The sequence below is a fragment of the Thamnophis sirtalis genome, unplaced genomic scaffold (genome assembly GCF_051295495.1).
Source record: "Thamnophis sirtalis isolate CommonGarterSnake01/CBP01778 unplaced genomic scaffold, rThaSir2_p1.2 scaffold_2, whole genome shotgun sequence".
NCBI lineage: Eukaryota > Metazoa > Chordata > Lepidosauria > Squamata > Natricidae > Thamnophis > Thamnophis sirtalis.
Genome location: NW_028261382.1, coordinates 80615626 through 80642949, shown reverse-complemented (window position 1 = coordinate 80642949; position 27324 = coordinate 80615626). Strand labels below are relative to the sequence as shown.

The 27324-nt window shown below is 43.3% G+C and overlaps 1 protein-coding gene across 2 annotated transcripts in view; it reads right to left on the bottom strand.

Annotated features, from left to right (window-relative positions):
- PPP2R2A (protein phosphatase 2 regulatory subunit Balpha) overlaps positions 1–27324 on the bottom strand; it is an 80929-nt gene that overhangs the window by 13186 nt on the left and 40419 nt on the right. For both annotated transcript variants that reach the window (XM_087706205.1, XM_087706204.1), the window contains exons 3-4: positions 11849–11946; positions 352–517 (exon numbers count right to left, since the gene is read on the bottom strand). In XM_087706205.1, coding sequence (XP_087562331.1) covers positions 352–517; positions 11849–11946 — 264 coding nt within the window. The remainder of the gene's footprint in view (positions 1–351; positions 518–11848; positions 11947–27324) is intronic.

Sequence of the window (27324 nt, the reverse complement as noted above, 5' to 3'; positions counted from 1 at the left end):
AGATTGCTGATCCCTGTTCTATATAGAGGCAGTTCTACCACATGGTTCCAGGAAGCCACTTGAAAAATCTTGTCACATCAGTGTCAGGAATGATAATTTGCAAGATAGGTTTTTAGGGATGGGGTGGGCAACTATGGTCCCTTTATGAGCTGTGGATTTCAACCCCTAGAATTCCTGAGCCAGGACGCTGAGTATTCCAGAGAATGCTGGGTACCCCAGAGCAAGTTGGCTCTGGAATTCTGGGAGTTGAAGGGGCCATAATTGCCCATTTCCTGTTCTAGGACAAAGATAGCCTTGGGAAACTTGGTTTAATAAAAGTCAATCATCAAGAGTTATCAAAGAAAGTCTTACCATTTGTAGACAATAAAAATTGAGCAGCGTTTTTCTGGGGTAACCACCTAATTTTGTTGATCTTTTCTTCAATTTCTAAGCTTTTCAAGTAGTCAAACTCTGGCTCGTGACTTTGGAAGGTACTGTAAACATTGTATTCACCTCTGGTGTGAGACTGTAGTTTGTTCTGAAAGACAATTAAAAAAAGATGAGAAAAATTCAATGAACAACAACTGTAGTTCACTCTTTCTATTGTGTAATAGGGGCTACATAGCTCAGCATAACTAGAACGCACCATGTACTACATGGGATGTGGACTAAGGTTCTGCCTGTGTCCATTATTGAGTTGAGAATGATGAGAATTCAAGGGAAATAGAATCAACTCAAACATGAATCATTTAAGGGGCTGCCAAACATTTAGTTGATCAACTGAACAAGCCTTTTGATAAAATTTGAAGTTATTAGCATATGAATCCAATGTCTCTGGGGAGAAAAGACACTTTAAAGCACTTAACTAATGATTGTAATTTGTCTAATCAGCTGGATAAACATTGTAATTTAACTCTGCCTGATGAATATCCCATAACTGGGGTGGGGGTGTCGTGCTCTCCTGGAGCATCAAAGACTAAATGTTCAGGGCAAAGTTCTTTAAATAATTATCTTTTCTTTGTTATGCCAGGTTATTTTTAAAAAGAAGGAAGGACGGGGGTGGGTCAAAACCTTAGTTACCACTTTACAAATTCAAAGAAATATTGATTGCTATCTTTGAGAAATTTTGACCTACTGTCCACCCATTCCTCTCACCTTTTGTGAAATGGGTTAGACAGAGGGTGGACTAGCTCAAAATCATATGCCTAAGAAAGGATTGATTTTGGGTTAATTGCACCCTTATCCGAATGTTATAAGCAGGCATAGAAAGAGATATAACTATACAAAAATAAGCATAGATTGAATACACCACCCTATACAGGACGTTCGATATCTCAGACATGAAGGAAAATAACAGAGGCACAAACAGGTGGGCAAACCCACTCAGGCTTCAGTGTGACCCACTGCTTGTAAAACCCTGTGTGAATTTAAAACTGAAAATCTGCAAAAGTCCCAGTTGCCGATGCATCTATAACATGGGTGCACAAGGATTGAAGAGATGCTGCATTTCACAGGTTTCATGGTTGCTTCTCAAAGCAAAGTTCGGGTAATTAGAATGGCCTTCTGTTTGTGTGCCTCTTCCACTTCTTTCTGTAAGCTACAAGAAGTGCCAGACAGGGGGTCAAAGTGCCACACCACCACTCCTCTCTTTGCCTTGTTGAGCAGGACTTCCCTTAAATGAGATTTATTAAGCATGAGCAACCAATCATTATTAAAGATTAGTCACCCTTTTTATTAGAAGGGCTTTTGAACAACAACAACATAATTACTTCCAAGTGTTTAATAACAGGCTGAAAGAGGAAACACTTCATATCTTGGAAGATGTTAATATCAGCCCAGATGTTCTTAGAAGCCATACCAGATTCAAATGATCAGTATTTAAGTCTCAAATCATCGGAAAGATGCCAAATTAAAAAAAGGTTAGCAAAATCTGAGTTGTGGCATCACTGTTGTATTGTACCAAATGGCTTGCATTATTAATTAGTGTTTCTCCACCCACCCACCCACCCCCAATGAAACATCTTGGCACTTACTTGCCAAGTCTACTATGGTGGTGACCATCTAGATCAGGGGTGTCAAGCTCAAAGCCCAGGGGCCATATCCGGCCCATGGATTACTTAGATCTGGCCCATAGAACTGCCTTGGAAACAGTGAAGGACCAGCCCATGGTGCTTCTGCCAGCTCAAGCTCCGTTTTCACTAGTAGAGGGTTGCAGGAGACCCTGGCAGTCAAAAGTGGAGCTCGGGAGCCTGTTTTTGCTGGCAGAGCACTCGGGCCACCACAGGCACCCCCCGATGAGTGACATTGAGCTGGCCACACCCACTCTGGCCACACCTACCCACCCTCGCCACGCCTACCCAGGCCCCCTCAGGTCAAACACAACCCTGATGTGGCCTTCAATGAAAATGAGTTTGACACCCCTGATCTAGATTCAGGCATAACTTATAAGACAAGATGAAGATGATCTTCTTCTGAGCCTCTTTTCTAAGCCAGAGGACACCATCCGTGTTGGCATGCTAAGCTGAATTCCCAGCCAGACTAGTTAACATTTTATTGGCATGAATCTCATTGACATGATCAGTGATCAGTCATTTCCTGCCTAGTAGGTCACATAGCCTTGCCACGTTCTAACCCAAGCAAGCTCAGTGGCCAATGCCATTACAGGTCTGGTGGCATCTGGAGCAGCTTTGCAAATGGTCCTCAACTGTCTTGGATGTCATATGTGCTGAAAGGCGGCATAGGTAATTCTCAACTTATGACCAGACTTGAGTCCAAAATTACAAGTGGTAAATTGTGGTGGTCATTGAGTCACCATGTGACTGTGTCCGATTTGATGACCATTTTTGCAATGGGCATTAAGCAAACACCGCAGACATTAAGCAAACCCATTGTACTCAATGGCCATTTTTGTCCCAGAAACTAGAAGGAAACACTAACTTCTGGCAAGCAACATAAATCATGGTCAGATTTAGCATAGCTCTTTATTTATTTACGGTCATAGATCAAAATAAGCCCTGGAGAATTAAATATCTATCTTTTCCCTATTATCCTGATTCAGGGTGTATAAATCTCCCACTTACACCTAAATAGGGTGTCTATTTTTCAAGGGTAAATGCCTTCCCAGAAATCAGTGGATTTTCGGTGATTCTTTAGGCACAGGAAGGAAAAGGGGAAAAAAGTAGTTGAGGAATTTAGGGATCATAAGCTTCAACTTTCTGCCTTTGGGGGTGTTTCAAATATTATTTATATACCAAAAATGGTTGCTAAGTTTGACACTGTACCATTGTCATAGCTCTTATTTTTCTTAAAAAGCAAGAAATTCCACCGCTGAATTTCACTGAACAGTTCTGACTAGCCAATCTCCTAAGGAAAGCTCACAAGGTACCATTTTAGAATCAAAATCAGAAAATATTTACAGTATTAATGATAGATCATAACTTACAGCAACGGGAATGTTAATTAATATAACACAAGTAGCAATGTAAATGTCTAAGAAAGAAACACTAAATAAAAATGCTGAATAATTCTATTAATAAAGCATTTTATTATAATTTAACCAGCAAGTAAGATGGTTTAAATAAAGAATTGCCAAGAACAAAGGAAGCAACATGTTAAATCATGGAAGGAAGTTTTGGTAGAAATTCCTTCCCCTCCCTCACCCTATTAAGAGGGTTTAAATTACTAATGAATGGTACAAAGGGAGACAGTGAAAAATTTACAACAAAGTGAAGGGCATGAATAGGCTTTGTATAACAAAAGACCTCCCCTCTGACATCATCCTTAAAACAAGAAAAAAGTCAGCAAAAGTGGCCCTGATATTTTTCTGGAAAGCTCTGAAGACATGATTCTGTTAGCAGGCCAACTTGGGGGCACCTGGTTGATACAAAGCCAGTCAAGTGGTTGGTGCCAATCAAGTGCTTGATATATTGTGTGGTTGCTGGTGGTGGTGGTGGTGGAGATGGGGCTTTATGGGTTCTTCCCTTGTGAAATTCTAAATTTTTAAGCCATCACCAGAATTGGGTGGCAAATTGACATTTATTTAATAAATAAGGAAACAGAATAACAGAGTTGGAAGTTATCTTGGAAATGTTCTAGTCCAACCCCCTGCTCAAGCAGGAATCCTATACCATTTCAGACAACATGTATAAAAATTAAAAGTAAGTGTAAATACTTGAGCTAAGTATCAATTGGGCACTCACACCCCTGTGAAATAGGAATCCTATTGTTGGCATTGCTTTATCTGAAGACAATGATAGCTTTGAAAGATTTCACACATTTTGAGCTCAAGGCACAGAAGATAAAATTTAAATCAAGATTAGTGACAAATCCAGGTAGCATCTCAGTTGTGAAAGTCAGGAAGAGCAAAGGTGATAACAAGTCCTCCATAGATTTGGGAAGACAGAACAGATTGGTGAAAGACTATGCTCTCCATAGGCTAAGGTCAATGCCAGAAGATTTTATTGCAGTATTTATTAATAAGTGAACTTATCATCACTTCAAATAACCACAAGGAGAAAGGGTGAAGGCAAAAGTTTAATCCTCAGGGGTATTATCTGCACTCCATAAATGGGAAAATTTGGCTTGTCCAAACTAACAAACATCTGTAGTCTATATATTCCAAGTACGGATGCTTTTATGGATAATCTTGTTTGAACTTCATTACAATATGGGTACATCTGCTGCAAGCACCCAAGATTATCCCCTTTGTTAAATGTACTTGCTTTAATATGGAGACAGAAACTCAAATTAGGTTTTAAGATGGGTGCCCCTCTATTCCCAACTGACCACTATCACTGCCTTACCTATCTGCAATCCTCAGCATATTCAACAAAATTCACATTGATGATGATGTTACCTAGTTTGGATAATGAAATGTCTTCAAGAAAACAACCAAGCTCAGAGAGCATCAAGGATTCTTCATTTCAACCCCTGAGCTACAAATAGTCACCTTTATTGGTATCCACATTACAATTCATGTATGAAATCTCAATTAGCATTCAAGAAACAGCTGAAGCTCGTGTTGCATCTGAACCTTAAAAGTGTTTCCAGTAACTCGGTTAAGGATTGATCCTTGGTGTCTTGGGATATATCCAGATATCCTGGATGCCCCGAGGCCAGAACCAGCATAATAACTAATATTCTTTTTGTCATTTTACAGGTTAAAAGAGAAATATGGGGTAGGCTAATTATATTGAGTGACTTGTCCCCAGCACTGTGACCACGAGGTGGCACTAGAAGATTACTTTACGTCTATGTGAAGGACAAACTCATAATAGAATAGAATTCTTTATTGGCCAAGTGTGATTGGACACAAGGAATTTGTCTTTGGTGCATATGCTCTCAGTGTACATAAGGAAAATAAAAATACATCCATCAAGAATAAAAAGATACAACACTTAATGCTAGTCAAGTTTACTAATAAGCTATCAAATCGTACTAGGAAACAATAAAAACAATATAAATTGAAAGATACAAGCAACATGGTTATAGTCATAAGTGGGGAGAGATAGATACTAGGAAGGAAGAGAATAATAATAATAGTAATACATTCTTAGTAAATTATTGACAGTGTTGTGGGAATTAGTTGTTAAGCAGAGTGATGGCATTCGGGGGGGGGGGGGACTGTCCTTGTGTCTATTTGTTCTGGTGTGCAGTGCTCTATCGTTTTGAGGGTAGGAGTTGAAACAATTTATGCCCAGGGTTAGGGTTATGTGAGGGATCTGAAGATATTTTCACAGTCCTCTTTTTGACTCGTGCAGTATACATGTCCTCAATGGAAGGCAGTTCTAATTATACGTTGAAGTCTGTGTCTGTCTTGTTTGGTTGCAGAGGCAAACCAGTTGTAGAGATACAGATGACAGACCCAAGAATTCTTCCCCACTCCTAAGAAGTCTATACAGCACATAAAATAAAATACTTCCCAGTATTTCTTTCAGAAGAATGTATCAATTAATAAACACAGAGACCTGATATCATTTCAAACTGAATATTTTTAAATTAAATCTATAAACAGCAGAATTGTTATGTATTGTTTCCTTATACACACATACACACACAAACAAACAATCTAACAATATTAAATCCTCTCTGTTACAAGATCTATTGTTCAGCTATTTACGTTTTCCTGAAAGAACGCAAGCAAATTATCCCCAAGTATTGTACCTGGAAAATCAAAAGTATGAATGGTTGATATCTTCCTTCTAACAAGAGAGCAAATGCATTGTATAGTTTTTGGCTTAATAGGTGAGACATGAGTGGTATGAAGGAAGGGGACTGCCTTCATTAAGTTCCACGCCCAACGTCACTGTGGCCTCCTAAAGCAGATGAAAGATAGATCTAGCTCCTGGATCAGAACCAGTTTCTTATCCTACTGCATTATCTGGGTCTCCATGGAGAATTTCCACTATAGTAACAGTATTAAGCTTAGCATTTCCCACACATTTTCCAAAGTACAACCTGGAATGTAAGACTTCACTGAGATACCCAGAGAATTTAAGAACCAGATGTAAGAGAAGAGCAGGCTGGGGGCAAAGTTAAACAAGATTAATGTCAAGTGCAAAGGGTCAGGACCTTAGGTTAAGTTGCAGCAGGGAATATTTATTCAAACCTATATACAAGAATGGTACAATGGTCAGCACTAAATTTGCACTAGATAAGGGTCAACGGATTCAAGAAAGGGTGGACTTGGATCATTTGTAGTAACGTAAGGACTCTAAGCTGATGACATCTTTAACTCCACCCTCCAGTTGTGCTCTTCTTCTACCCCAGAAGAGGACATGCAAATCATCTGACCTCTCTGGATATCACTGAGTAGCAAGCCCTTCCCTAAGCTCTACCACTTGAACCTCAGGGGAAGGATGTCAACAAGAAGCTCTCTGCATAGGCAAAGAGCTTCTATAATCTAGCCAATCTATCTTCTGGATGGGAAAGTTTTCCGGGAGAAGGCAGCTAGTTCTTCCTGGTTCTACTTACTTTGTAACCTTAAGTAGTACAGACAGTCCTCAACTTACATCCACAATTGGGAGCAGAATTTCCACTGCTACGCAAGGCAATTGTTAAGTGAGATGCTCTCAATTTTATGTTCTTTTTTTGCAATGGTCGTTAAGCAAATCACTGCTGATGTTCAGTGATTCATGAAGCTGGCTTCCTCTGTTGCCTTTGCTTGTTGGAAGCTAGCTGGGAAGGTTGAATATAACGCAGGATGCTGCAACTATTATAAATAGCACCGGAATTTTGATCACCTGACTGTAGGGATGCTGTGATGGTTATAAGTATGAGAACTGGTCATAAGTCACTTTTTTCAGTGCCATTTTAATTTGAATAGTTGCTAAAAGAATGGTTGCAAAGTGACACCTATCTCTGCAACCCAGATTAAAATTCAACTAATTCAAGGACTTTTCGTTCCTGACGCATCCGGGAAGCTAGAGATTTTTAGACTAAATCTGAAAACGGAGGGATTCTAATGAAAAAGAGGCATTTTAATTCAAATATTTTCAGATGAGCACTATGAAGAATGAAAATAAAAATATTTATTAAGAGGTTTGCATGCATATCTTAGAGGGACGCAGTGGCTCAGGTGGCTAAGACGTTGAGCTTGTCGATCAGAAAGGTCAGCAGTTCAGCGGTTCGAATCCCTAGTGCCACATAACGGGAGTGAGCTCCCGTTACTTGTCCCAGCTTCTACCAACCTAGCAGTTCGAAAGCACGTAAAAATGCATGAAGAAAAAATAGGAACTACCTTTAGTGGGAAGATAACAGCATTCCGTGTACCTTCCATGCATTTAGTCATGCTGGCCACATGACCACGAAGACCTTTGGTCTTCGCAGAGCGCTGGCTCTTCGGCTTTGAAACGGAGATGACGACCGCCCCCTAAAGTCGGAAATGACTAGCACAAGGGGAACCTTTACCTTTATGCATATTTTAGGATTGTCTCTTTGCACTGCGAACAGTTATAACATCCTATTGAAAAAGCTTTCACTTTCAGAGTTGCACACAGACACACTAATAATTGTTGGAGCCTTCAATGGAAGAGTAGCTAAAGACTCACGACTTCTGAAGGCCACCTTTTGTCAGACTCTTTCAAAGCTGCTTAATAAAAACCTGGGAGAACACTTGCTATCCAAGAGAGAAATCTCTTCCATGCCCACATGTCTTCAGTGCCTCCTCATCTGCTGGGTACTATATGAGTGCTCCTTACTGTGGGAGGAAGCCAAAGTAGGGCATTCTATTATGGGCACAAATAAGAGTCTGGAGAAGGATGTTACCAGAACAAAAGAACATTATGTTGCAACTTGAGCATCATCCACAAGCAAAAAAGAAAAAAAAGGCTTTGTTTTAATAGGCTGTGAGTAATGGCCTGGATCTAGATGACCGTGATGTGATGAAAAAGACATATATGTGACAGATTGCAAAGGCAACAGCACAGAAAATGCTTCCTACAATATCAGAGGATTGGTTTAGGAAGCATGGGATTCTCCTAGCCAGGGGTCTTCAGGAGTTATCCATCATCCAGAATGCTCGACTATGCTGAGGGTTATGGAAGTTGGACAGCATCACTCAAGAATTCTGCTTTGGGAGCAACGGAAGGTACATTTCGAAGTCTCATTTGGTCTGTTCCCCGAAAGAATGGAATAGAGAGCTGGTCCTGTGAGAGGCATGGTTCCACACTCAGCTACATCCCTTCACCAGTTACACTGCCCTGATCCCAAAAGGCATTGGATGCCTCAGCTTGACTCACTGTTATCCTAATTTCTTTTAACTAAAGTTTGCTGTATAAGCCACAATTATTTGGATCAGGCAGCAGCAGAAACCATGACTTGCCAAACACAATGGCTGTGTCAGCTTTTGAGAGAAGGGTTGGCTATGGATTTATTTAATCGATTGACATAGTTGTCCATCGTACACGTACACCTCCCACCAGCCAGCTGGTTTTTGGGTCCCTTCCACGCAGGCACGGGGGCGCATTTGCATGCACAGGGAGCCTGTGTGCATGCACCTGTGCACCTTACAGTTTGGGCATGTGCATATAGCAATAGCAGTAGACTTATATACCGCTTCATAGGCCTTTCAGGCCTCTCTAAGCGGTTTACAGAGAGTCAGCATATTGCCCCCAACAATCTGGGTCTTCATTTTACCCACCTCGGAAGGATGGAAGGCTGAGTCAACCCTGAGCCGGTGAGATTTGAACCGCTGACCTGCTGATCTAGCAGTAGCCTGCAGTGCTGCATTTAACCACTGCGCCACCTTGGCTCACACGCACTTTGGGCACTCAGTGCCTAAAAGGTTCGCCATCACTGCTGTAGAAGAAGGAGTGGCAGAACCTAGGTGGCAGAACCTAGGATGGAGTTTAAAAGAGGGAGAATCCTTATGTAGCTACCAGCAGACCAATCTCCTTTGAATTACTGTATTTTTTGGAGTATAAGACGCATCAAGATTTTGAAGAGGTAAATTAAAAAAAAAGGTTTTGCACTCTGCAGATCTCCCAAACCCTCTGCACACCTCATTTTTTGTGAAAAATAGGGCATGCAGAGAGTTTGAGGGGCCTACAAAGTGCTCCTGGGGGCTGAGGGAGGGGGCAAAAATGAGCAAAAAATGCCCCTGTTTCTCACAAAAACAGGTTCATTTTTGCCAAAAAAGGGCATGCTTAGCCTTCAGGAAGCTTGTAGAGTGCTTCTGAGAGCTTGGGGGGGGGGGCAAAAACGAGCAACAAACAGCCCATTTTTTGCCCTCCCCAGCCTCCAGGAGCACTTTGTAGACCTTCTAAAGGCTATGCACCAGAGGTGGGTTCCTACCAGTTCGCACCTATTCGGTAGAACCGGTTTGTCAAATCTACCGAACTGGTTAGAAGAGGTTCCATCAGTGGACCCGGAAAGCAGGCCACACCTACAGAAGAGCTTCCAAAAAATTTTGAAACCCACCACTGGCAAGGATCTTGTAACTTGACAGCTTTAAGACTTGCATGCTTCAATGCCAGAGTTTATGATTAGCTACTTGGACCAACCTAAGTACTAATTCATAATTTCATATCCGGTCACATGGGCGGCAAGCCACTCCCACAAAGGAGACCACACCCACAGAGTAGGTTCCAACAATTTTTGAAACCCACCACTGCTATGCACGGCCATTTTTCTGAAGGGGACAGGGTTTGGGGGGCCAAAAATACTGTATTCAGTGTATAAGATGCACCCAGATTTTCACCCTCTTTTTGTGGGGAAACAAGGTGCATCTTAATACTCCAAAAATATGGTATGTTGACCCTCATCTAACTTCAAGCAAATGCTAACTGTTTAGTTGAGAAGATTCTTGTGCATAGGCATGAGTGGTAATAAATCAGTTTAATTGGACCTTTATTTGTGTGGACCGTGACCCATCAAAAGCGTGGACGGCAAAAGCGCGATCGACAAAATCGCGCCTTTGACATCATCACAGCGCGACGAAAAAGATCGAAAAATTCAAATAAAAATTAATAAAAATTAAATTAAACCAAGCCGATTCACATAAAGGTAAGGGTTAGGTTTAGGGTTAGGTTAAGGGTTAGGGTTAGCTTTAGAGCGTTAGTGTTAGCGTTAGGTTAAGGGTTAGCATTAGGTTTTTCGTTACTTTAACGGTTAGGTTTAGGGTTAGGTTTAGGGTTAGGTTAAGAGTTAGGTTTAGGGTTAGGTTTAGGGTTAGGTTTGGGGGGCTTAGGGTAAGGTTTTCGCTTTATTTTTACATTTTTCGAACTTTTTCGTCGCGCTGTGATGACGTCACAGCGCGCTTTTGTCGAGCGCGATTTTGTCCTACGCGCTTTTGTGGTGGAACCGTGTGGACCAGGTCTTTCACATCTGACATAACGAACTTAAACTCAACAAAGCAATCAATAGCAAAAACAGTAAATATACCTATAGTAGCAGCCATCAACAACAATCAAATAACAGCAATCTTTTCATGGGCTTCATTAATTTTCTAACCATCATGCCTGGGGAACAGCCATGTTTAAAGGCTTCCCAGAACACCAACAAAGTCATAACCAGCTACATGGGGGGAGGGGGAGGAGGAAGAGTATGGCATTTCAGACAGCAGGTACTTCAATATACTACAAGGGTCATCATTATTTCAAGAAGGATTCAATATTGGCTCAGGCCGATTGCGGAGCGCACCAGAGGATGTCAATCCAAAGGAAAAAAATCTTCGAAGGTAAAAACACAAAAAAGAGAAAAAATCTCACGCCGAGGAGAGCCAGGTATTTAGCTCCTTCTGGGCCGAAGACTGAGGTTAATCTGGAGAGTCAGAGGAGGGGTATAGGTGTGGCCTTAAGATTTACCTCAGTCTCCAGGCAGATGGGCCATGACAATACCCAGCTGTGACTCCTCCCACGGCCCACTTCAGAGACACACTAACCCACTAACAATGGATTTGCTTAATAACTGCTGCATAGAAAGTCATAAAATCAGGTTGGTCACATGGGTGCCTCAATTATCAACTGTCATCATATATGCCAGAAATTCCAGGTTCCATTAAGGTAATAGTCAAAGACAACTCATACTTTTTAATATTAAACATAAAGGTTCCCAAGACTCATTCATTTCCAATTGTCAGATCACATTGGTCTTTCTTTTGGCTTAAAACAAGCAAGCAAGCAGAGTATGTGATTCTATAATCATGTTTGTCACTATTTCCTGTAATTCTACCTATGCAGGTCTAGCCACAATCCAAGTGAATACAATGGAATTACTATATAAACAGGGACAACTGCATTTGTAATGTGAGGAGAAACTTTTGACCATTTTTTTGTACTCAATCATATCAAATAGGGCAAGTGGCACTTTTATGACTAAATCAATTCTACTTTTGAGCAACTACAAAAAAAGGAGAAAATGAAAACCTTACCTCTTGCTCTTGTTGAAATATGACAACTCTACCGCCTTTGTCTCCCGTCGCTAGCAATTCTCCAGAATGATTAAACTCTACTGTAGATATTATGTCAGCTGTACAATAAAGAGCAAAAAGATACAGGTTACAATTTTTAGTGAACATTCAATTCTGGTATTAACATTGTGGACTTGGAAGAAGTCGGATGGGAAAAATATTGATGCTTCTGAACTATGGTGTTAGGATTCCTAAGAATACTGTGACAGCCAGGAAAACAAACCAATGGAATCACTGAACAAATCAACCCAGAGATCTCACTCCAGACACAAATCAACAAAGTAGAATATTCTACTTTGGACACATCATGCAAAGATCTGGCTCTCTAGAGAAGGCTCTGATGTTGCGAAAGGTGGGAGGAAAGAGAAGAAGACATCCAGCAGGAAGGTAGATAGACTCAATTACAGTAGTCATGGTGGATGCACCATTGGAAGATCTGGAAGACCGGATTACTGTTAGGCGCAAAAAATTAGAAACCAGGAATTAGGAAAAGTACTACAAGTTTATTTCATGCTACCTATACACAAGAATCTGAACTACTAATGGTGAAGGCAAATTTATGCCAGATAGATCAATGGACTTCAACCAGGACTGGAATTAAGGACTCTTACAGGGGAATAGACATTCCAAATTTGACACACACACAGGCTCAGACTACAGGTACCTAACCTACAGTTAGGAGAGGATCATCACACATTATTGATCTATATCAGTGTTGCGGAACCTTTTCGGGACCAAGTGCCAAAGTGCAAGCATGTGCAAGCTTGAGACCGCTGAAAACCGAAGAGCAGCTCCCCGGCGCACACGTGCAAGAGCACCAGAAACCAGAAGAGCAATTCCCTGGCATGCATGCATGCACTGGGAAGCTGAGCGTCTGGTTTCCAACATGCACATGCATGCTGATCACCTGATTTTCTCGTTTCTGGCATGCATGTGTGTGTGAAGACCAAATGGCTGGTGCGCATGTAAGCACCGGAAAATGGAAGCTCTCCTTCCCGGCATGTGCATGAGCATCAGGGAACTGCTCTTTCAGTTTCTGGTGCTCCTGTGCACAAGAAAACCAGCTGGCCGGCCCATGTGCATGCCGGAACCTGGAAGAGCAACAGGCGATGGCTGGCATGCCCAGAGAAATGGTTCTGCGTGCCACTTCCCGCATGCATGCAATAGGTTCGCCATCACAGATCTATATGATGGTTGAGAGTTGACTTGATGGCACGTAATCAGTCCAAATAAGCACTATGGCTGAGCAGAGAATGGTAAGGTTCTAGGAACGAATGTGCCTGTATCCTGGTTGTTCCTGTTTTTGGTTACTGTCACCTATGCAATTAGACATGTCATCTAACTAGTGTTTCTTTTACATCCCTTCCACGGCAAGATTCCTATATCTAAAGCAAATCTTGGTTTAGGTATCCTTATGTATAAATGTTCACAACAAGAAGAAGCCCTCATTCTGGCAGAATATGGAAATAAAGATTTCTGCTTTGAGGGGTAAGTCAAAGAGGAATGATTAGGTTGTAGTTAGCACCGGCACAATAATAATAATAATAATAATAATAATAATAATAATAATAATAATAACAACAACAACAACAACAACAACAACAACAACAACTCCAAATTGACCATGCAGTGCTTTGGAGAGTTGGCAGAACAAAGCACTGCATGGCCAATTTCTGGAAAAAATAAAAGATAAAGTGGACAGTGAACAAACTTGGTTATGGTTAACAACAGGTACATTAAAGAAAGAAACAGAGTCACTAATCCTGGCTGCGCAAGAACAAGCTATCCGCACAAATTCTATTAAGGCCAAAATTGAAAAATCCTCTGATGATGCCAAATGCAGACTTTCCAAACAAGCTAATGAAACTGTTGATCACATACTCAGCTGCTGTAAAAAAATCGCGCAGACTGATTATAAATTGCGGCACAATTCAGTAGCACAAATGATCCATTGGAACTTGTGCAAAAATTATAATATTAAAACAGCAACAAACTGGTGGGAACATCAGCCTGAAAAAGTCACCAAAAATCAGATGGTCAAGATCTTGTGGGATTTCCGTATACAAACGGACAAAATACTGGCGCATAATACACCAGACATCACACTGGTTGAGAAAAATAAGGTCACAATCATAGACATCGCAATACCAGGTGATAGCAGGGTCGCCAAGAAGGAACATGAAAAAATTGCAAAATACCAGGACTTAAAAATTGAAATTCAACGACTATGGCACAAACCAGCAGTGATTGTTCCAGTGGTAATTGGCACACTGGGTGCTATTCCAAAATCACTGGAATTACATTTAAAACAGTTAAAAATTGACAAAATCACCATCAGTCAAATGCAAAAAGCCGCACTGCTTGGATCTGCACGCATATTACGAAAATACGTTACAACGTCCTAGGCCCCTGGGTGGGGCCCGACTAGTAATCAATGCCAAATCTGGAGAAACAACTGGCCGCTGTGATACAATTCTGTTGTTACGATAATAATAATTTAAGTTTACTAAAATCCTTGTTACTATCCATGGGTATGAGGAACACTTTGCGCCCTGACATTAATCCAGCACAGTCAATTGAACACAGTGGCTGCGTTCTTCCCCTTTCTTAAACCACATTTATTTAAACGCGGTTTGCAAATAAATTGCTTTTCCCAAAACATGCTAAGTCAAAACCGATCAATGGTTTATGGCTTAGTGTCAAGGTGCCTAACCATCTCTTCCAAGTAACAATTTTAAAAAGGGAAGCTGGCAAGGAAAAAAGCTCTAGCCTCCTCTTTATATCCAAGAATCCTACTGACATTTTTGCAAAAATCTTTATTTGGAAGGATGTCAGCAGAAAAAGGGCGTTGGTACTTACCTGATACGCCTCTTCTCATAGTGGGGGGAGGAGTATCCAGGATGGGTGTTGACTTTGTCCTCTCATGATTGGATGAGTCAGATAAGCTCTTTGGGTAACGCCCCCTGGCCAGCAGGACTACCCATTCTTTTGACGAAGAGCTCCATCCGACTCGTTGCACCATTCACTCCAGACTCTTAATTCAGTTCTTAGCTTTTATCGTCTTCAACATCAATATTTATATAACTTCATAAAACTGTGAACATAAAACTTAGTCATACAAACATAGTCAGGGAGGGACTGGATACTCCTCCCCCCACTATGAGAAGAGGCGTATCAGGTAAGTACCAACGCCCTTTCTCCATAGTGAGGGGGGAGGAGTATCCAGGATGGGACGTACCAAAGCCTGCACGTCCCTAGGGAGGGAGACCCCAGAGGCCCCATGTCCCCCGCTTGTGCCAGTTGAGGCGTGGGCTCCGCCCTGTGAACCACCTGCAACGCCCTGCGTCCAAGAGGCCCTGCGTCCAAGAGGCTTTTGCCCTGCGGGGTAAAAGAGTCCAGTTTATGGTTCCTAGCAAAGGGAGAGGGGGAAGCCCACGTGGCTGCCCTGCAGATTCCGGCCAGGGCTGTCTGCGTGGCCCAGGCCCTGGATGTGGCTGCGCTCCGCGTGGAGTGAGCTGTGATACGATTGGTGTCTGAAAGCCCTGTGATTGGTATGCAGTGGCAACGCAGGTTGCAACCACCTACCTATTGTGGTGGAAGTCACCCTGTTACCCAGGCCCCTATTGGAAGGAAACAAACAGAGCTTCGGATTTCCTGACTGGCCTGGTTCTCCTGAGATAATCCTCAGGGCCCTCCTTATGCCCAGAGTGAGCCCCTTCTTTCCCCCCCGTCTGGACAGAAGTTGGGCAAATCAGTTCCTGGGTTTGATGGAAGCAGAAGCCCACCTTGGGATGAAGGGCGTAACCCCACTCTGTCTTAGTGGGGGAAGCAGAGACCCTCCCCGGTGGAGAGCTTGCAGTTCATATATCTGCCTGGCGGGGGGGGATGGCCACCAGAAAGGCCACCGTGAGAATCAGGAACTTAAGGGAAGCTGTTCGTAAAGGCTCAGATGGAGCACCTATTGGAGCGTCCCCTACCCTGTGTAAGTCCCAGGAATGGTACTTGAACGCTGCGTGCGGTTTGGGGTTGGAAGCCCCCTTGAGGAATTGTCTGACCACAGGAAGGTGAGTCAAGCTCTGGTTCCTGCCACGCAGGACAACTGGCGAGAAGTCTGGGACCTGTCTCCTAATTGTGTTAGAAGCTAACCCTCTGTCCCGGCCTGCCTGGAAGAGGTCCAGAATCTGAGGCACTGAGGCCTGGCTAGGATTGTGCCCCAGGGAATTACACCATGAGGCAGAGGCCTGCCACATGGAGCCATATATACGCTCTGTGGAAGGTGTGCGGGCAGTCTGGATAGTCTGCATCACCCTGGGGGGGGGAGGGTCTTTCCCCAGGATGCTCCGTTCCAAGAGCTAAGCGGTCAGCTGGAGCCATTGACGGTCTGGGTGCTCCAGCGACCCCTGGTTAAGGGATATTCCCTCCAGGGGGAATCTCCATGGCCTCTCCGTTGAAGGCGACTGGAGCTCTGCAACCACAGTCTCCGGGGCCAGAGAGGCACCAAGAGAACCCCTTCTGCCCCCTCCCGAAGGGTTTCCCATATGACCCTGGGGAACAGGGGTAAGGGCGGAAGGCATACCGACAACCCCTGGTCCAGGGGCTTCGCAGATCGTCCGCCCCTTCTGCCCCCCCCCCCCCATGTCTGGTACCTGGAGATGACCCTCAGGAGCTGAGCGTTGAGGGCGTGGCGGATAAGTCGATCTCCGGGTGTCCGAAGCACTCTGCCATTTCCTTGAAGATTGCTGGCTGCAGTTTCCGCTCCAAACTGTCCCCTTGGTCCGGCTGAGCCAGTCGGCTCTGATGTATCCCACCCCTGCTATATGTTCTGCCCTCAGCGAAAGTTGTCTAAATTCATAGGCTATCTGAGGTGCTTCTGCGATCTCTCATAGTCGGGCATCCCATTCTGAGTTTGTGGTGGGTTCTGGCATGGGGACCAGCCTATCTGACCCTTTTTTCCCCCCCGGCCATAAGGGTGCTATGATTCTATGGCTAGGATTAGCGCAGAGATATTCTGAATGTAAACACCGATGGAGTTTAATGGGCGGCCACTAGAGTGTGTGTAACGATGAAGAGAGGGAAGCTAAGGCTCACAATAAAGGCCTGCCACAAAGGTAAAATAATAATAATAACAAGAATCACAACAACAATAATAATAATAAAATGAAATACAAAAAGGGGGGGCATCTTCCCGCCTGATAAAACCAAGAAAGATTAAGGAAACAATTGGTCCCTTGCTGGGAGAAAGTGGCCCGAAGGTGACGGGCAGCAGGGGTAGAGCCGAACTATTTAACTCGTGCTTGGCATCTGTCTTTACCAGCAGGGATAAACTATCCAACCTATCAAAAACAGCACCCCAAATTCAGATTAGGGACCCAAGATGAGATAGGGAAGAAATGGTAGCCTGTCTATCTTAGGCAAGGTCCAATTCCCAGGACCGGGTTACACCCCAGGGATCTGAAGGAGCTGGCGGATGAGATCTCCAAACAACTGAAACTATATCTATCAGAGCTCCTGGAGTACCGGAGAACCACTATAGAATTGCTGATGTGATTCCCCCCCTTCAGAGAGTGAGAAAACCGGCTCGAGAGCCCAAAGCCAACATGGGTTTGTCAAAAACAGATCATACTAGACTAGCCATAATGAATGTTGTGTTTTATAGTTAATTTTTTATTCACGTTTCTTTTATGTCTTGTTTTGCACTCCCTTCCCCCATTGTTGTAAGCCGCCCTGAGTCCCCTCAGGGAAAAGGGCGGCCTATAAATGTTCAATAAATCTAAATCTACAAATCTTCTTAGATTACGGTGACAACCCTAGTGGACCATAGGAATGCCATTGATATAGTTAACTTGGACTTCAGCAAGTCCTGATAAGGTAGACCATAACCTACTACTAGATAAAGTAGAAGACTGAGGATTAGACCTAGTCACACCAGGTGCCTTGGTAACTGGTGCACACACCTATTCTCCTCAATGGGACTGCCTCTTCATGGAGGGAAGAGTGCAGTGAGTCCCCCAAGGCTCAGGTTGAGCCCAGTACTCTTCAACATCTTCATCAGTGATTTGAATGAGGGTGTTAGGTGTGTAAGCTAACATTTGGGATAGCAAAATAAATGCCATGATAGTAGTACTGTTTCTTTAAGAACTGCTGTTATCTCAAGCGGTCATGAGAAGGAGCCAGAATGACTGTTAGCTCTCTGTTTGTTAAATGCTGATTGGGGGGGGGGTCATCAGGTTAGCAGGTGACCCCAAGCTGGCAGGAATAGCCAACACTTCAGAATACCGGCTAAAGATACAGAAGGATCTTGGTACCCTTGAGCATTGGGCACTACCTAGGGAAATGGGATTCAAAGAGGTAAGGTTCTACCTTTAGGCAACGAAGGTGAAGTGCACAGGTACAGAATACCTTGCTCCACAGTAGTAACTGTGAAGGGGATCTTGGAGTCCTGGTGGACCACTCTTTAATATGAGCCAGCGGTGTGCAATAGCTGCCAGAAAACCTAACACAGTTTTTGGCTGCATAAACAGAGGAATAGAATCAAGCTCCCGTGAAGTGTTCATTCCACCTTATAAGGCCTTGGAAAGGCCAGATTGGAATTCTGCATTCAATTTGGTCACCATGATGTAGAAAGGATGTGGGGGTTCTAGGGAGAGTGCAGAGAAGAGCAACAGAGGGATCAGGCTGGAGGCTAAGGCCTATGAAGAACGGTTGCAGGAATTGGGCAGGTCTAGTTTACTGAAAGGAAAGACTAGTGGAGACGTGATAGTAGTGTTCCAATATCTCAGGGGTTGCCACAGGGAAGAGGCAACCTGATCATCCTCCAAGGCATCTGAGTGCAGAATTAGAAGTAATGGGTGGAATCTAATAAGGAGAGAAGCAACTTAGAACTGGGGAGAAATTTCCTGACAGTTAGACAATTAATCAGTGGAACAACCTGCCTCCGGACGTTGTGAATGCCCCAACAGTGGAAGATTTTTAAGCAGCTGTTGGATGGTAATAGCAATAGCAGTTAGAATTATATACTGCTTCATAGGTCTTTCAGCCCTCTCTAAGTGGTTTACAGAGTCAGCTGTTAACCATTGAGCTACAGGGCTGACTAGTAATGATAGCCATTTGTCTGAAATGGTGTAGGAATTTCTGCTTAGGCGAGGGGTTGGGCTAGAAGACCTACAAGGTTCCTGCCCCTTCTGCTATTGTATTGCATAGTATTGTATTGTATAGCATTTGCTCTTTGCCTATTCACCCCCACCCTTGGAAAGCCTTGGGGGAGGGGGGTAATCTCTAACCTGATTGGAGGTTCTTCTGTCTCTCCCTGGGGGCTGAATACTCTTCCTTGGCTTGGCCACGTGGGGCCCCTCCCCCCTTCTTTCCAAATGGTTTTGCAAGGCAATTGCCATCGCCCCGCCCTCAGAACTTAGCCACAAAAAACAGCTTTTGTTTTGCCTCCTACTCAGGGACTTCCCGCCCCTCCCCCCTCCTTCTCCTACTCAAGGAGAATTTTCTTAAGGGTGAAGGAGACTTAGCCCCCCCCAAAAAACGCAGCTCTTGCTGGAATCCTTTTTCTGATGGCATTCTCGCCAAGTCTCTTTCTCCTCCTTAAAGGAGAGTGTCCTTAAGGGGGGGGGGGCTTTTCCTGTTACTATGCAGTTAGAAAGGGAGAGAACGGGCTTTTAGGCAGGATTTCTGAAGCACCAAGCCGAAGGGAATCCTCCTCTGGGAGGTGAGGAGTTCTCAGGTTGGGGGGGGGGGTTTCGTGCAGTCTTGATTCATCTAGGAAGTAGGGGGGGGAGATCCACCGCCTGCCTCTAACTCCCTTAACAAGCCTCCTGTTGGCCCTTTGCTGCATCCCCCGCCCTTGGCTAATGCCTCTGCGATGGTTTCTCACCTTTCAAGGGCTCCACAAGCCTCCGGTTGTGGCTGGAGGGCTGAGAGTTGAGGCTCTGAGCTGCTGGGGGCAGCCATCTTGGACCATGTGGTTTCAAGATGGCCCCGGCTCCAAATTCAAACGGCTCCTCCTTGCTGGAGCACATGGAAATGGCTTTTGCCTTTGCAGGCTTGCCATGGCTGCAGCTCTCTCCCCTGTCTTCCGCAGCTCTTTTTAAGCCTTTCCGGCTCTCACCTTGTCGGCTGCCAGCACAGGTGTTCCAGGGTATTTTAGCCAGCTTCGTGGCTCAACCCGAGGGGAGCAGAGGAGCGCTTCTGCTCCTGATTAGCCTCTGCATCAAGGGCTGCTTCTAGGAAGCATATTGCCCTCTCCTCCTGCCTGCCCGGCAATTGTCCTCCCTGAGTGACTCCGTCTCACTCAGTGGCCAGGGCAGCGTGCCGCCCCAGGGGGCTTGTGGCAGTCCAGTCCTTGCAGGAGGAGGCTGTGTTCGATGAAGGGAGGCAGGATTCGCCGGATCCAAGTTTATTTTCCTTACTCCTTTGTAAATTACTGGAGTTACTGAGTAGTGCAACTTTTCCTTGAGGAGATGAGTCAGAAGAATGGGTAGTCCTGCTGGCCAGGGGGCGTTACCCAAAGAGCTTATCTGACTCATCCAATCATGAGAGGACAAAGTCAACACCCATCCTGGATACTCCTCCCCCCTCACTATGGAGAAAGGACAAAGCAAGAGTGGGAGCTAGGCAGGATGATAGTCTAGTAAGCACTGCATTGCACGGCAGCTGCATTCACACACAGGCAGGTCTTCTCAATGGACATTTCGAAGACCATTCACAATAGAGCCAATGTTCCCTCTAATTTTTTTTCAATGTGTGCGGAAAAGTATAGTGTTTGAGCGGCACATTTTCATGTCTGAGCACCTGAATTTTTTTCACAGATGTTTCACAGAGCAATTGATTTATAGGATCCAAATTGGAATGGAGAAAAATGGTTTTGTGCGTGTGTGTGTTTGAATGAATGAGGGATCCGGTAAGGGAACTGCGCCTATTTAGAAAAGAAGATAAATTATTGCAAACATGATCAGTCGAAGATAAGTATGGGGACAGGTTGGGCGGTAGAGGGGAAGGGGGAGAGAGAGAAAGTGATAAAAGAGTGGGAGAGAAGAAGAGAGGAAGAAAAAAGAGACAGAAAGAGACAGAGGAGAGAGAAATTGACAGAAGAGTGGGAAAGAAGGAGAGAGAAAGAGAGACAAAGAGAAAAAGGGTAAGAGAGACAGAAAGAGACAAAGAGGAGAGAGAAGGGAAAAGGAGAGAGAAAATGACAGAAGAATGGAAAAGAAGGAGAAAGAGAAGAGAGACAAAGAGAAAGAGGATGAGAGAGACAGAGAGAAGAGAGGAAGAGGAAAGAGAGAACATCTCATTTCACCCCTGAGGTGCAAATATTCTCTTTGATTGGTAATTTTATTTGTCCATTTACTATCCAATACTCTCATTTCTCCTTAAGTTCATGAAGAATTCCCTTCTTTTCATTGAATTTATCACAATACCTTGAGAACTTTTTCAGCATAGCTTTACAGCTATTTAAAATATGTAGTAATTTAGGTCAAGTTTTCAGAACATTAGTCTACTATTTATAAGTTACTAAGTGCAAAGAAACAGAATTCAGAAAGTTGGCTTCCCTTTTTGTAATTGCCTATTGCCTGCTTAATTTTCTACCTACATTTTTGATAACTGATATTCACTGTTGAATACTATTCAATGAATAATATTACTGCTGTGTGGTGTTTTGTTGCCACGTGCACGGCTGCGCAACCGCGCAGCTTAGAGGGAACATTGAATACAGCCTCTAAATCAGGGTGGCTAAAAATGGACGAGTTTTTTTTAAAAAATTAGATTTTTTAAAAATTTAAATCAGATTTTTTTTATTTTTACCAAATTTCTTTTAATAAAATGCTTTTGGAGTAAAAATCTATCTAAAGTTGGTTTTCTATTTAAAATACATTAATAAATTAGTTTATTCAACATGAAATGGAGCTTAGCTATGTAGCATGAGGCTATTTAATCCTGCAATATTGGGACTGTCAGTGAGTCAACAGCAGGTCAGAGAAGGAGCCTCTGCAGGACAGAGAGGACAGCTGCTCTTTAAAAATTATGATTTAAATCAAGCTGATTTGTATCAAGCCTTTTTATTAGTGATTTAAATCAACTTGATCTAAATCAAATCCACCTTGCTCCAAATAACTCATGTGGGGGATGCATGTAAAGGTAAAAAGTAAAAGTTCCCCTCGCACATATGTGCTAGTTGTTCCCGACTCTAGAGGGTGGCGCTCATCTCCATTTCAAAACCGAAGAGCCAGTGCTATCTGAAGATGTCTCCATGGTCATGTGGCTGGCATGACTAAATGCCAAAGGCACACAGAATATTGTTACTTTCCTACCAAAGGTGTTTCCTATTTTTCTACTTTCATTTTTTACATGGTTTCGAACTGCAGAAGCTGGGACAGGTAACGGAGCTCATTTTCTGATCGACAAGCTCAACGTCTTAGGCACTGAGCCATCGTTGTCCGAAGATGTCTCCATGGTCATGTGGCCAGCATGACTAAACGCTGAAGGCCCTGGAGTGCTGTTACCTACCCACCAAAGGTGGTCCCTATTTTTCTACTTGTTTAAATATTATTACTTTGCCATTTTAGATGTATTCACATTTAATATAATTTTAGTTTTTACAGTATAATAATGGTTGAACCTATAATCCACTCTATTGTATTCCACCACACTATCTTAACTATTTCCTGGTATTTATCTTAGGGTTTTAATCTTTTATAATATTGTTTTATTGTAAGCCACCCAGAATTGCAGGACAGCAAGATGGGCAGTGAATAAATTTAATAAATAAAATAAAGTTATTTTATAAATGTATTCTAACTTCTGGCTTAAACTTGATTTCATCATCTACATCTATTAAGATAAATCATTCATCTGTTTGTTCATTCATAAGAGCACTCTGCTTGTAATGGTCCCTGACCACAATGAACTGAATTGATTGATTGATATTCTGGCAGCTGCTTCCATGCTGCAAACGGCTGATTTTTAAGATTCTATCTCTGCAAACTGTTGTAATGATATAAAGTTTGCTCTCCTTCCCATCCTGTGGGCAGATCCGGGTTTTACACCTAGCCAGCAATGTACAAATTGTGAGAGTAACCAAGTCCCCAAACATGATTTGATTCCAAGTATAGCACCCTTCCACACCCCTGCTTACAACTCAAACAGAGCCATGGCTGGGAAATAAATTTAGGAAAAGGGGGAGGAAGCTGCCCTTCCTACGAAACATCATCAGTTGTCATCAAAATACCGACAGGATCTTAAATGCTACTTGCAACTCCCAATGACACATCCCAAACTTGCCTCTAGAAGTCCTGTGGTACCTGCAGAATTCCCAGCAAAGAATCCCCTAGCTCCGGGATGGCGAACCTATGGCATGCATGCCACAAGTGGCACGCGGAGTCATTTCTGAGGGCACACGAGACATCCTGTCAGCTCCAGCGTGCATGTGCGTGCTGGCCAGTTGATTTTCGCCCTTGATTTTTGGTCGTTTTTTTGCCCTCTGGAGGCTTCAGGGAAGCCTTGTGAAGCTTCTGAAGGGCGAAAAACAGCTCAAGGCGCAAACTTCAGGAACGGACTTCCAGTTTGTGTGTTGGGCTGTTTTTTGTCCTCCAGGAGAAAAACAGCCGAACGGGCAACAGGAAAGTCCGTCCCCGAACTTCCGGTATGCGTGTTGGGCCGTTTGTCGCCCTGCCCAGGCTCCCAGAAAGCCTCTGAAGTCTGGGGAGGGCAAAAAAATGGACCTACCAGGCCAACGGAAGTCGGAAAATGGGCCATTTCTGGCCTCCAGGGGGCCCCTGGAGGAGCTCTTTTCACCCTCCCTAGGCTCCATGAAAGCCATACGCTCATGTGCAGGCAGCGAGTGTGTGTATTATGCATGCATGTGCAGGGGGCATAGCATGGGGACATTAAATTATGAGGGTGGACACACGATAGCATGTGTGCACGCATGCTTTTGGTACCCGAGGCGAAAAAGGTTCACCATCACTGCCCTAGCCTATTCCATGGCCAACTTGAGCATCAATTTCGAAGTGGGTATTTATGCCTATCTCAAAAGTTTCATCTCCTGCTTTCTTTAGCTAAAGAGCCGGCAGGAAAAACTATTGACAGCTAAAGAAGGGGCCACAATCGCTGACATCTCTATAAATTTTAATAATCCAAACTGGTTTTATTGGGGTAGTAATTTTTTAAAAATCATCCTTGAGTTTTGATATGTGCAAGCTATGTCAGTACATACCTAGTTTATGGTTTGGCATTATTTTTAGTGGAAAAGCGGAGGTGTAAATATATTGAAAACACTTGTGTGGGAGAGTTTGATAGGTGCAAATTATGAATTGCTCACTTCCTTATCCTACTTCCTTTTCAAAGTATGTTTTCTTTGGAAGAATCTCAAGAGTTTTTACAATCACACAATGGTTTAAGGAAAGAAGGGAAAAATCACAAAGTAAAACAGTTCAACAACATGTAGCAACTGCTCAAACATCGCTTTGGTGACTTCCAATTCATACTTTAGGAACCAGAGGTACAAAATGGGCACCGTCCTTTTCTATCACACACCGTCACATTTCTGTTCTTCACAATCCTGCAGCCAATGAGGAAGAAGTGTAGAAAAGAAGCAGAAAACTCAAACGGTTGCTTATTCCCCAGAATAAAGAGATAGAAGGCCCTAGGCAGTTTATTTGCTGGTGAACAATAATGAGCACAGGAAGAGGAGGAGGAAAGAGCAAAAACAACTACTTTTTTTCCTTTCTCAACACACATTTTGTAAACTTTCAAAGCCAAATTGCCAGAAGGTACAAGATTTCTAAGTCTCAGAACATGACCAGAGTCATAAAGAACCCTATTTATTACCCACAAAGAAGGGAGAAATGAATCTATAAATAAAATACAGGTAGTCAATCCGCATTCCCAAGCACTCAGTACCCTAAACCTAACCCTAAACCTAACCCTAAAACAAACCCCTAAACCTAATCCTAACCCTTACCTTAATTGAAATTGGCTTTCTGCCGTGGCGCCGTTTTAAAGCGCCCTTCTGTTGCCGCGCTGTTGTCGTGGCGGTGATGACGTCGCGGCTTTAGCGACGCGATTTTATCACCGTGATTTTATCACTGCTATTTTGACGAGCACGGTTTTGTCGTGCCACGAGTTGCAACAGACCTCCCCGGGGCTACTTAAGCGCAAGATTCCAAAGCTCCCCCCCCCCCACTCTCTTAGGGTAACACGATCATGTCCTGGGTGCCTGGTTAACGGGTCAGTCAGTACAGCCACTTGCACCATAGCTTAATGGCTGATACAAAAAAAGGTGGTTGCAAGGATCTGCCTCTCCTCCCTTCCCAACAAAGTCTAGACTTTTGGAACGCGGTATTTCAAAAGGAACCTTTTATTGAGAAGTAGTGATAGCAGAGCAGGTGAAACAGACTCTAAAACAGGAGTCCCCAAACTTGGCGACTTCAAGACTTGTGGACTCCAACTCCCAGAATTCTCCAGCCAGCATGGGTCTGCTCTAAAACCTCTCCCAAACTGCACAGTTAGAAATGGCATTCTAGAATCCATCCCTCCAGTTCAAATGTGGATTTCAGCCAATCCACAGGTGTGAAGATGTTTATTGTAACCGCCATCCTGAGAGCCAGACAAGGATCGGTTCCCATGGATCTTCTCCCGCTTTCAACCAACTGACAAAATTCACATGACCCTCCCTCCTTATTCCATTCTCAAAAGGTGAGACTATTGCAGGGCGTTTAGGCACCAGGAAAAAGGTTATAAGATACAGCTTATCCCCATGCTCCCCCACTCCCTCTATATAAATGGCAGTATCACGACAGGGATCTGGCAGTGGTAAAATTTGATCTGTTTATTTGATGACTCATTTTATGGCCATTTTCTGGGACTACCTATATATGATTTACATAAAAAGGCTAATATTATTAGATCTCTTTCTAGTTCCAACCTGATAGAAACTACCAAGACTTTCTCCACCCTGTTCCCTGGTCTATTAGTGCTATCTCTCTTTTATGTCTCGTCTTTTTTATCCCCGTCTGTACCTCCTTCCCTGATTGAATTGTGAGCCGCCCTGAGTCCCCTTCGGGGAAAAGGGCGGCATATAAATGAAATCAATCAATCAATCAATCAATCTCCCCCACTCACTCACTCCCTTTTTCTCTTCCCCCCGCCTCTACTTATGAGCTTCATAGCTTGTAGCTCTGGGACCATACGTCAAAACACAAGTTGCTTCCAAATGACAAAGGGGAGACCCGATTAAAGACACAATCAGAAAGCAAGCACATTCACCCCATTTCATTTCAATTACCTTTGAACGTAAACCACGCAGCATCGATTTTCATTTTTCAGTGAGCAACTCCACCTATTTCGAGTGAATATCTTTGAGTTAGGACTGCAAGGCTCAAATACCTCCATCACCTTTTTTGCTACTTGCCTGGTTGATCAAATACGGAGGGAGGGGGCTTTTCTAAGCCCCATCTTAATGTTTTCTTGGGCAACCAAATGAAAGCTCTGCTTCCCTCTTTCTCACTGACCCAAATATGTCAGTTTTCCCCCTCTATCACATCAACTGCTCCCCCTCAACCCCCAAGAGTGAGGTCTGCATATTTTCACAAGCAACAGTATAAGGGGATGCAAACATGAGTTTCACCCTTTGCTGTGTCAAAAAAATAATGCTTCCCTTTTTAAATGGTCAAAGAATGTTGGCAACTCTGGTTTAATTTTTTAGGCTTCTATTTACTTCTCTTAATAAACTGATTTGCAAAAGCATTTTTTGGTGAAACAGTAAAATAAGTTCAGTTAAACCAGTGGGGCAAACGAAGCCTGAGCAATTGATAAAATAGGGTATGTGTATATATGTGTAATGTGTGCATGCGCGTAAGCAAACTTCAGTGCCCGTAGTTGTCATTCAATCTTAATATAGATGCATAATGCTATTAAAGCCAACTTATTGACAGCTGAAGAATGATTGAAGACTACCAAATTGTTTAATTAATTCAAGATGACCTTGAAGACATCAACTGAGCAATGCAGCAAGCAGGGAGCCAGGAGAATACATGCTTTTGAAAGAAGGCCAGAAACAGAATACAAAGAATATTCTTGGATAATCATAATGACACACACATCTATAATTGCAGGGCCGCTTCATTAGGAACAGCCCAAATGGTATGTGAGTGAAAACTTTTAAATAATTTAAAACGCCGGCTGTATACTCAAAAGCTTTTATTGGTTTATGCTACTTTAGCTATTCTTAATAAAATTATTGCATAGCTATCGATTCCCCCCTCCCCCCCGATCATGGTTTAACATCCGTGGTTGCTTTTAACAGTTCCTGGAAATCTCAAGTGAATATGAAAGTTTCTGTTCCTGGGGGCTTGCTAGGTTAAAATTTGTTGGAATTACAATTGGTCTTGAATACAGGTATCCCTCAACTTATGACCACAACCGAGTTTAAAATT